Here is a 9,483-nt window from a genome sequence, read left to right on the forward strand (position 1 = left end):
ATTGTGATAGGTGCACTTTTCATGTTCAAAGTGCGGCAGCCGTTGGATGTGCATGTAATAAACCTCAAATTTATATTGAAGTAAACACTATCAAATAGCAAATTCATGTTCAAAATTCCAAAACACTTCAATTATATTCTAAACCCCAAATTCCAAAATACTTTAATTATATTCTAAACCCTAAATTAAAGTATTTTAGACTTTAGGGTTTAAAATAAATTGAATTATTTTGGAATTTGGGGTTTAAAATGAAATTAAGGATTGTGTTGCAAGTTTTAAAAGTTGAGGGACCTAAATGCAAGAACTAAAAATTTCAGTGACCATATTGCAAACAGACTAACTGCAGTGTAATGGCGTCAAACGGCGGGGACCATATTGCAAACGACTAAATGTTGGAGGACTGTATTGCAAGTTTTAAAAGTTGAAGACCTAAATGTAAGTTTTAGAAAAGTTTAGTGACTATTACTATACTTTACCCTTTTTATAACTGCATTTTAAAAACGACAACAGCTTTCCACTTTTCTTCTTCATTAAGCACTCGCCAGCGAAAAGAGTTTTCTTTCAGCTTCTATAAACTAACCGGAGAAGAAAAAATCCAAACACCAACAAGATCATGGCCCGCGAATTCTCGGCGTCGGTCACTTGTGGCCTCATGTTGTCAAAGCGCCTTTACTACGGCAAAGGTGCTTCACCGGCGCCGGCGGCAATGTCGAAGTCGTTGTCATCGACGACGACGATCGATAGTTACCTTCCGACGGCGGTGATGGCGTACGCGGTAGTTCCCGAGCCAGCCATGGTGGATAACCCCGACGTCCCTAGCTACCAGCCGTACGTGCACGGTCGGTGCGACCCGCCGGCGTTGATTCCGTTACACATGTACGAGGTTTCCATGGAGGTGGACTGTTGTATGGATACCGCCTTCGTTACTTTCAGCGGCGCGTGGCGCGTTCACTGTATAGCCGCCGGTCGGAGATGTGATTGCCGAATTGGTATTCCGATGGGACAGCAGGTAACTTTAAAGTTTAAAGTAAAAAGTCATTATTATTTATTTTAAAAAATGGTTTTAGTAATACTTTAACTTTACTAATGTTGTTTACATTATAATCAAGTGGAGAGTTTTGTTGCTGAAACAATGATTATTTTGATCTTTACAAAAATTTCTATTTCCCTAGTGTGGGCCAATTCGTTTGATTAGCAATAATGGAAGCAAAGAAAAAATTGGCCTCTGAATTTGGTCATTTTCTCCAAGAATCTTACTTTAGAAAACAATATGCAGCTACTTTTTGCCTGTTCCTTAATCTTTCTTGTCTGATTATGATGAGTGAAGATTCACCGTGGCCATATATATATACACCAGATAGTGACAACTTTATTTTTCTTTTGAAAAATTTGATGTGACCTTTGGTTCATAAATTCTCAAGATAAACATGGTGTGGCTAACAGGGTTCACTTCTAGGTGTTGAGGTTAATGTCTCTGAGACTGAGAGGTCTTATAACTCAACGTGGATCACGTTTGCCGATTCCGAAGAGACGGGACAAACTGTGAAATCTGGATATGGATACTTCCTGGCGCATGATATATATACTTTCAGAATTCCACAAGTAATTACTTTTTTTTTGTTTAATCCCATTGTATTATAAACGCTGACATTCGAATCCCGAATCCATTGGATACTACATCTTAATGGTGATTTTGCATTAACAAACTGAGCTAAGACTCGAATCTCAAATCCCTTTTCGTACTCTCTTAACATGTGTTAGGTTGATGGAGGGTCTAATATATCGGTTAAAGTCAGATGGTCACAGAAGTTATCCTACCAAGATGGTCAGTATTGCCTTAATGTACCGTTTAGTTTTCCGGCATATGTCATTCCTGCTGGGAAGAAAATCCCGAAGAGAGAGAAGATTCAATTGAATGTTAATTTTTGTACCCGGACAGAACTTTTGATCAAATGTAGTAGCCACCCTTTAAAGGTATGACAATCTCAGAATAATATCAGGCTTCTGAGATCTGGAGGAAATGATATGTTCTTATAACTTTCTAGGAGCTAAGTCGGGATGTTCGTAAATTAAGTTTCATATACGAAGCAGAAGTATCAGCATGGTCAACTATCGACCTGAAATTTGCCTATACGGTAAGATCTTTTGAGAACTGACCATTTTATTGAAAAGCTTATTTCGGACTTCCGAGGTTCATAATGCAAGTAATGATCATGATTAAGTCGTCCTGTTTGACTGCTGCCGCCTTTACAGGTTTCTTCGAGTGACATTTTCGGTCAGGTTCTCTTGCAATCTCCACCATTGCATGATTTTGATGAAAGGGAGATGTTCTTATTTTATATTTTTCCTGGAAATGACCAGAACAGGAAGGTTAGTTGAAACAATAACTTATCAACAGTTTAATATTCCGAAAAGTCTTTTTCTAGGGATGTTTTCTCTTTTAGATGGGTTAAAGCAATGTGCTTTATATTATTTCATCTATTCTTATATACCATGAGGTGAATCTGATAGGTATTCAGAAGAGAAGTGGTTTTCGTTGTTGACATAAGTGAAAGTATGCTAGGATGCCCGATTGAGAACGTAAAGAATTCATTATCGGCATCACTTTCTAAGCTCAATGCACAAGATTCTTTTAACATTATCACTTTCAATAGCGAGGTTCACTTGTTCTCGTCAACAATGGTGCCTGCTACTCATGGATCAATCCTAAAGGCTACTCATTGGCTTAGTAGTAATTTAACCGCAGATGGCGGTACAAATATCATGCTTGCCCTTAAACAGGTACTAATTTTTATCAGCATTTCTCGACTGATCAATTCCCAGGTAAGCATTAACAAGTCTAGCTTTGAGATCTTTAAATTATTAACTGTTTAATGACTCATAGTAGAGTTTCATCATCTAATTATGTTTTATTGTAGGCAATGAAGTTGTTGTCTGACACAAGTGATTCGATTCCGCTTATTTTCCTTATAACTGATGGATCTGTTGAAGATGAGAGGGAGATCTGCAATGTCATGAAAGGTTATTTGACAAGTACAGGATCTGTTTCTCCTCGTCTATGTACTTTTGGCATTGGTGAGTTTTTAGGTGTTCCGAAGTTCTTTCCCTGTTTTTCATGCAACTTTAGCATAATGCCTTCTTTCTGGGAAATCTAAAATCTGAACTTAATAGTTCTTGTTTGTACTACAAATTGTCTTTATATTTTCTGAGTGCCTTAAATCTCAGATTGTGGTGCAGGAAATTATCTTTCTCTTCTGCAAGTAGATACATAATTTGACTACCTCAGTTTTCCTTTTATGGTGTCAATACGACCGATGAATTTATCAACAACTCTTTCAATAATTTATCAGCCTAGCTGAGCCATATTTGTTTGTCTACCGCATTCTTGCAATGTTATTACTCGTTTTTGTTTTTGAATCTTTCTCTAGGTTTGTATTGCAATAATTACTTCTTGCAAATGCTAGCTCAAATTGGGAGAGGCCATTACGATTACGCTTATGATGTGGGTTAGTTTCTTTCTAATTCTTCCAAGCTTATATGAAATAAATTGTAGTCTAGTTGAAGGACACATTAGGAAAGTCGATGCTAAACTATTATGGAACAGTATGGTGCTGTAAGCTTTTGTTATCGATTCGAAATTTGGTATAATAAGGGATTCTGGTGGTATTCATTCTGATTTGACCTGTATTGGCCAGACAATATTGAATCACAAATGGAGAGATTATTTACTACAGCTTCTTCAGTTGTTCTAGCCAATATAACCTTGGACATGCCTCAACATCTTGGTTCTGTTGAGGTACATCAGAGTTTTTTTGCAGATTTCCCGGATCATTTTCTTTGTCAAAGAAGCTGCTATATGGTTTTCTCGATTTTACCGAATATTTTACGATGAGAGCTTGTCCAGATCTACTATCCTCTTAGTCATGTTAACAAGATATCTTACTCATTTTTTATCTTGCAGTTGTTTCCATCACATATTCCGGACCTCTCTCTTGGAAGTCCTTTATTTGTATCGGGCAGATACAAAGGAGAATTTCCAGATGTTATTAAAGTTAATGGAATGTTGGAAGACATGAGCACATTTCAAACCGACTTGAAAGTGCAACATGCAAAGGACGTGCCTTTTGATAGAGTAAATTTTCTACTCCCAGGGGTTAATTTCGCGGGTTATACTGGACAATTTGTTCATATCTTTTTGTTTACCACAACAGTAGTTAAATTCAAGAAGAAAGCATTTCTTTTTAATAAAGAGTTTCTTCTTCTTTGTGCCTTTAACAAGTCTGCCTTTCACCCCTGCTTGCTTTGAATGACCTGTTTGCATGAAACTCGCCCTTTAAATTTTCTTACATCCTTAATATGCATTCCAATGATATGATTAAATCCACTTCAGAATTGTTTAAACGATATCGAGGGAACAAATCTATTCCTTTAAAGTCCTAGTTCGGCAATTAAATTTTGAGCCAGTGGTTTATCCCCCTATAATGCACATAGAAGATTGGTTATTGATGCATCTACATTTCTAATTATTATGTTGTCAGATACTCACAAGGAGGCAAATCGATATCATTACGTGTCATGCTTGGTTGTCCGAGAATAAAGAGCTTGAAGAGAAGGTAACTTTTCCGAAACTTCGCTTCACCTTAACACATTGTGCTGGCTCAAGGTATATTTCGTCTGGCATATTTAGGTATAGTTTGGCTGAAAGCCAAACTATTGTTTGGTTGGTCTGCAATCACATCTGGCTGGCATAATCAGGTCTATGTTTTGGTCACATTGACACCCTTACGAATGCATGCAGTTTTCTGAAATTATTAAAGCTTTATTTGGTAATCGTTCCTTGGGGCCATTTTTTTGTGCTGTTTCTGGTGCAGGTTGCCAAAATAAGTCTACACACAAGTTTTCCATCCGAGTATACCCGCCTGGTTTTACTTCAGACTGATAGTGGGAACAAAGTACCAGAATCGAATGTAGTAAGTGAGGTATGTATCCTTTACAGATAGTGAATTACTTGCCTGATGCTATGCATAATCACTCTGGATGACAATTCGGAGTTCATTTGTTTTCCGAGACTCGGTGATACTTTCTGATAGAACAATAGAGTGGATGATAATTTTACTACTCTTTTTGAGGTTGCTTGCTATATAAGTTAAGCTGAAAATGAATCTCTCTGTGCTCACTTAGTTTCTTTAAGTTTAACCAGATATTTAACAAAATAAAGCTGCCAAGCAAGGGAGATCCGAATGGTCAGAAGATAATTTTACTGGGATGCCTGGGTGTTGGCTTTGGTAACTTGACTGCCACGGCTAAGAATACCCCTTCGGGTATCGAGGAACCCAAGTCACCAGAAGGAGCAGATATTTTGGTTAATGCTGCTTCCAATTTCTGCAGCATGCTGCTTGATCGATGCTGTTGCATGTGCTTCATCCAAGCTTGTTCGTGTATGAATAACCAATGCGCGATCGTTTTGTCACAAATCTGCACCGCTCTCGCTTGCTTCGAGTGTGTCAATTGTTGTTATGAACTTTGTGATGGTTTCTAGTGAGCTGACGAAAGGTTGTTGAAATTCTTGAAGATGAAAAGATACGTACATGAATATTACTATCGTAGTTATTGTATGTATACGCTATTGAAAATGATAATGCTAAGAGTAACATGCCTATTATTATGTTACAAAGTTACTAATGCAATGAATACATATAATACTCCAATGCCATCATATAATCAATCAAACATATGCCTTATATGACGATACTATTATTATCTTTTTAAAAGATATGTCTGAAACACGTTACGAGAATTTATTTTTTTAGTCTCAACATTTTGTTTATTATACTCACTGGGACGTTTGACGTGAAATTGAGGAATCAAAGGATATGATATTATTTTTCATAAGTTCATTATCTTCTTTTCAAAAGATATATCTAATAAAATGTATCACGTTATCGCTTTTAAATTAAAATATTTATCTTTTTCTCTTTAATGTGAGATTTCTAAGTGAGATTCCAAGGTATGACACTTGATACCTGCTCTATAGACATGTAAATATCTTTTGGTTGAAATCTTTTGAGTGGTCCGAGTAATTCTATAGACATGTAAATATCTTTTGGTTGAAACCTTCTGAGTGATTCGAGTTGTTAAGTGAATTTTATTTTCTTTAGATGTTTCAAATTCAAGCAACATAATTTATAAGTATGTGTGAATTTAAATCCAAGTCTTTTCAAATAAAAAACGTATCTTTAGACTGTAATTTGGTTCCTTTGGCAGTGTCCACTGTGCAGTTCTAGCCGGCTAATGAATGCAATGGCCTCCGCACACTGAGAAAATGGCACCAAATAGCAGCGAGTAAATTACGGGCCATATGCCAATGTCGACATGTCCATAGGACCACTTGGAGATGCGAAGGATGATAAGACACGTATCGGAGTTGAGGATTGATAGGAACTTTAGTCAAGGTGCGGATGAAGGAATTTATGGTAAGAGATGTTGATGACAGTTTCAAAAAATTAAGAAAAGAAATCTAAGATTTTCATTTTTTTTAAATAATCGTTACGTAATTTTTTAATTTTCCCCCTTAATACATTAAATTAAATTTAATCATTTTTCCAAAATAATAAGAATATATTTGACTATTATGGGAGCTGAGTGCATTCGTCCCTAGGGGACGCATTTAAAATAATTAGACAAAAAAATCAAATCGAAGAATCATCATGTATTAATGAACACTTTTTCAATAAATAAAAGATAAATTCAAAATCTTTACCCCTAAAGATACCTCTTTCACGAAGATTTTTATGTATAAAATGATGAACGACTTTCTTATCTCTTCTCAAAAGAAAAGAAATATCCATTGTGGTCCCCATTTGAGTCTAAAACATTTCTTTCTTTGAAATTAACCCTAACCAAGGATCAATCCCCACACTAGGGGGCAAGGCGAAAAGAAAATATGTTCACTCAAATGAATACAATCGACAACAAAGCACTACCATATGACAATATGTTTGAACATTCAAATCAAATCAAGAATGATTAGAGATGTTTCAAATACGAGGAGTAACTTGTGACTGAATTAAATTGAAGTTTCAAATTCAATAAGTAAAGAAAACGAAAGGGGCACATGTGAAGATTCCTACGAAGGAAGTGATTGCAAACCACAATGATGGTATGGTAAATTGAAGTTGGTTTAAAGATCAAGATTATTAAAGAAAATGATCTTTAGAGTGAAAACCTACAAGTGGGCGGTCTAGAGGGTTCCAAAAGAAGAAAGAAGAAACATGCTATGTATTAGATTTAAGCAAAAGATGAATGAACACATTGATCCTTGGTTTAATCACCCTTAAACACTTGTTTGAGAATATATATCCATTTCTTTCATAGCCGTGAGCCATATTCTGCATTACGTGCCTAAAAAGTTCATTCTAATCATACATGAATTTCTAAGTGGAAGAGAATATCTTCAGATTTCATCCCGCACGACAGGGTTAATCTTTCATTTCCAAAATTTTTCTAAAACTTTAATGCATGATTTGGAAAAATGAAAAAAAGTAATAAAGGAGGGTTCAAGATGAAAACCCACAAACAACATCTTGAAACCAATGGGGTTCTCAAGTTGAAAACCCACAAAATGAGGCTTGAGCATCGATTCAGGATTCACGCACCGTAAGAGCCTAAACCAATATGACATCATCAGTAAGAACGTCATATTCAATTAAGAATTCAAATAAGGCATAAAAAATCTTAAAGGATTTGATAATCTTGAAAGAGATTTGCACGCTTCGAGGGCATTCCGACAAAAGACACACGATTCATTCGGTAGCATGCCAGTTCAAATAAATATGTATCATTGATATGTGAGGCACCTATTCGATCTGTATTGTTTTTGTTTTCCAAAATGTTTGTCATGTATTTGTCAATGAATTATTTTTACTCATATAAATAATACATAACCCCTTTTTTCACAACTTGCATTGAAAATAGTATGAGTAATTTCGGCACCTTGAAAAGAGATCATTATGTATTATTGCACAAAAGGTTATGGAAAATACAAGTATTCCAAATTTGACATGAGTTTGGCATGAAATCCATATAAGCTCGAGGGATTATGATACCAACTTGTTAGCCCCTTTGATTAACTCCTCGCACAGAATTAGGTCGCAAATGCAAGACCCTCTATCACTCAAGAGAATTCCCTTATTTGACGTCATGAACCGTGATGGATTCCAAATTGTGTTTTTCCTGAGCATCTGCAAAGAAGGCCAAATAATGAGGCTCATTCCAGGAAATAAAAAATAAAAAAAAACAACGATATACATTTACATACATCTTAAGCATATCTAAGAGCATCACATTCATCATTTTTACATGGATACATAATTTTGCAGCTTTAGAGTCAAGTTTAAACTTCACGGCGAAAGATTCTTTACCTAATAGCATATTCCGAACTTACTGTAATTTGGCTTAGCTCAGAAGCGATGAGACATCTTCAAGTCAAATCCTTTTGAAGAAAACTTCAAGCCATATTTCAACTCCACAACAGAGAATATCTGGTCAGAAGAATAACTCACATGGCTTTCCCATTAAGGGGAGTCATTGAAAGAATATCTCACACGGCTTTCTTGCGAAGGGGACTCATCGGAAGAATATCTCACAAGGCTTTCTCGCGAAGGGGAGTAATTTGAAAAATATCTCACTTGGCTTTCCCGGGAAGATGAGTCATTCTAAAATATTTCACATGACTTAGACCTATGAAGAGGAGTCATCTAAATTATCAATACCGACTTAAACCACGAAAGAGCATCACTTGACTTAGACCCACAAAGGGAGTCATCCAAAGATTTAAGACTGACTTAAACCGCGAAAGGGAATTGTCTTGTTTGCCTTAGGCCCGTGAAGGGAAGTCATCATTCACTTGGATGAATCATTTACAACATAACTTAAGTCGAGAAAAGTTATTTGTCAATTAAAGCTTTCAAGTTTAGTTTCAATTTCACAACGAATGATACTAAACTCGAAAGCACATTGATTGTATGGTAGTAACAAGAAACCACCTTTTAGTCAAATTTCAGACCGAGGTCTTGAAGTCTAGAAGAAGACCCAAGATTGACTGTGATTTAGCAACGAAGAACTACTTTCTAGTCTAGATTTTGAGCAAAGATTTCAACTTCAAGGCGAATGATATCGAGCTCAAATCATACCAGACCAAACCCATGACAGAGGGGTCACTCCCCTCATAGCTTAAGTCGAAAAGAGCTATATGTCAACCAAAGCTTGCAAGTTCAATTTCAACTTCACGAAGAAGGATATTCAATTGGAGAGCGCATTGATCGTATGATAGCAACAAGGAACAGTTTCCCGATCAAAACTTTCGAAGTCAATTTCAACTCTGTGATAGAGAATATTGGGTTTGAAGACCAACTCATAATCAACTACAGTCCAACTACGATGAACTAGATTCTAGTCTTCAAGGTCAAGTTTCACTGTCACGAC

General features: G+C 36.2%; 1 protein-coding gene across 2 annotated transcripts; it reads left to right on the forward strand.

Moving 5' to 3' along the window:
• Positions 1 to 549: 549 nt before the first annotated feature.
• On the forward strand, positions 550 to 5,688 carry LOC120175958. 2 transcript variants are annotated; one of them, XM_039182501.1, is made up of 13 exons: positions 550 to 1,009; positions 1,444 to 1,602; positions 1,762 to 1,974; positions 2,046 to 2,135; positions 2,254 to 2,370; positions 2,512 to 2,781; positions 2,919 to 3,075; positions 3,429 to 3,506; positions 3,696 to 3,796; positions 3,962 to 4,132; positions 4,539 to 4,613; positions 4,872 to 4,979; positions 5,210 to 5,688. In XM_039182501.1, exons 1-13 carry the CDS (start codon positions 614 to 616, stop codon positions 5,537 to 5,539), a joined length of 2,265 nt encoding a protein of 754 aa, XP_039038432.1. In that variant the 5' UTR covers positions 550 to 613; the 3' UTR covers positions 5,540 to 5,688. The 2 variants fall into 2 exon arrangements, with proteins under 2 accessions (XP_039038432.1, XP_039038431.1); XM_039182500.1 differs by having other exon boundaries at positions 554 to 1,009; positions 5,201 to 5,688.
• Positions 5,689 to 9,483: the final 3,795 nt, after the last annotated feature.

The sequence above is a fragment of the Hibiscus syriacus genome, unplaced genomic scaffold (assembly GCF_006381635.1).
Source record: "Hibiscus syriacus cultivar Baekdansim isolate YM2019G1 unplaced genomic scaffold, ASM638163v2 tig00112217_pilon, whole genome shotgun sequence".
Classification (NCBI taxonomy): Eukaryota; Viridiplantae; Streptophyta; class Magnoliopsida; order Malvales; family Malvaceae; genus Hibiscus; species Hibiscus syriacus.

Excerpts from the sequence above, each read along its gene's own strand:
- LOC120175958 (XM_039182500.1), top strand. The coding sequence starts at position 614 with ATGGCCCGCGAATTCTCGGCGTCGGTCACTTGTGGCCTCATGTTGTCA. Across the intron at positions 4,133-4,538 it reads AGGACGTGCCTTTTGATAGA|ATACTCACAAGGAGGCAAAT; the intron begins GTAAATTTTCTA and ends TTATGTTGTCAG. Across the intron at positions 4,980-5,200 it reads AATCGAATGTAGTAAGTGAG|ATATTTAACAAAATAAAGCT; the intron begins GTATGTATCCTT and ends AAGTTTAACCAG.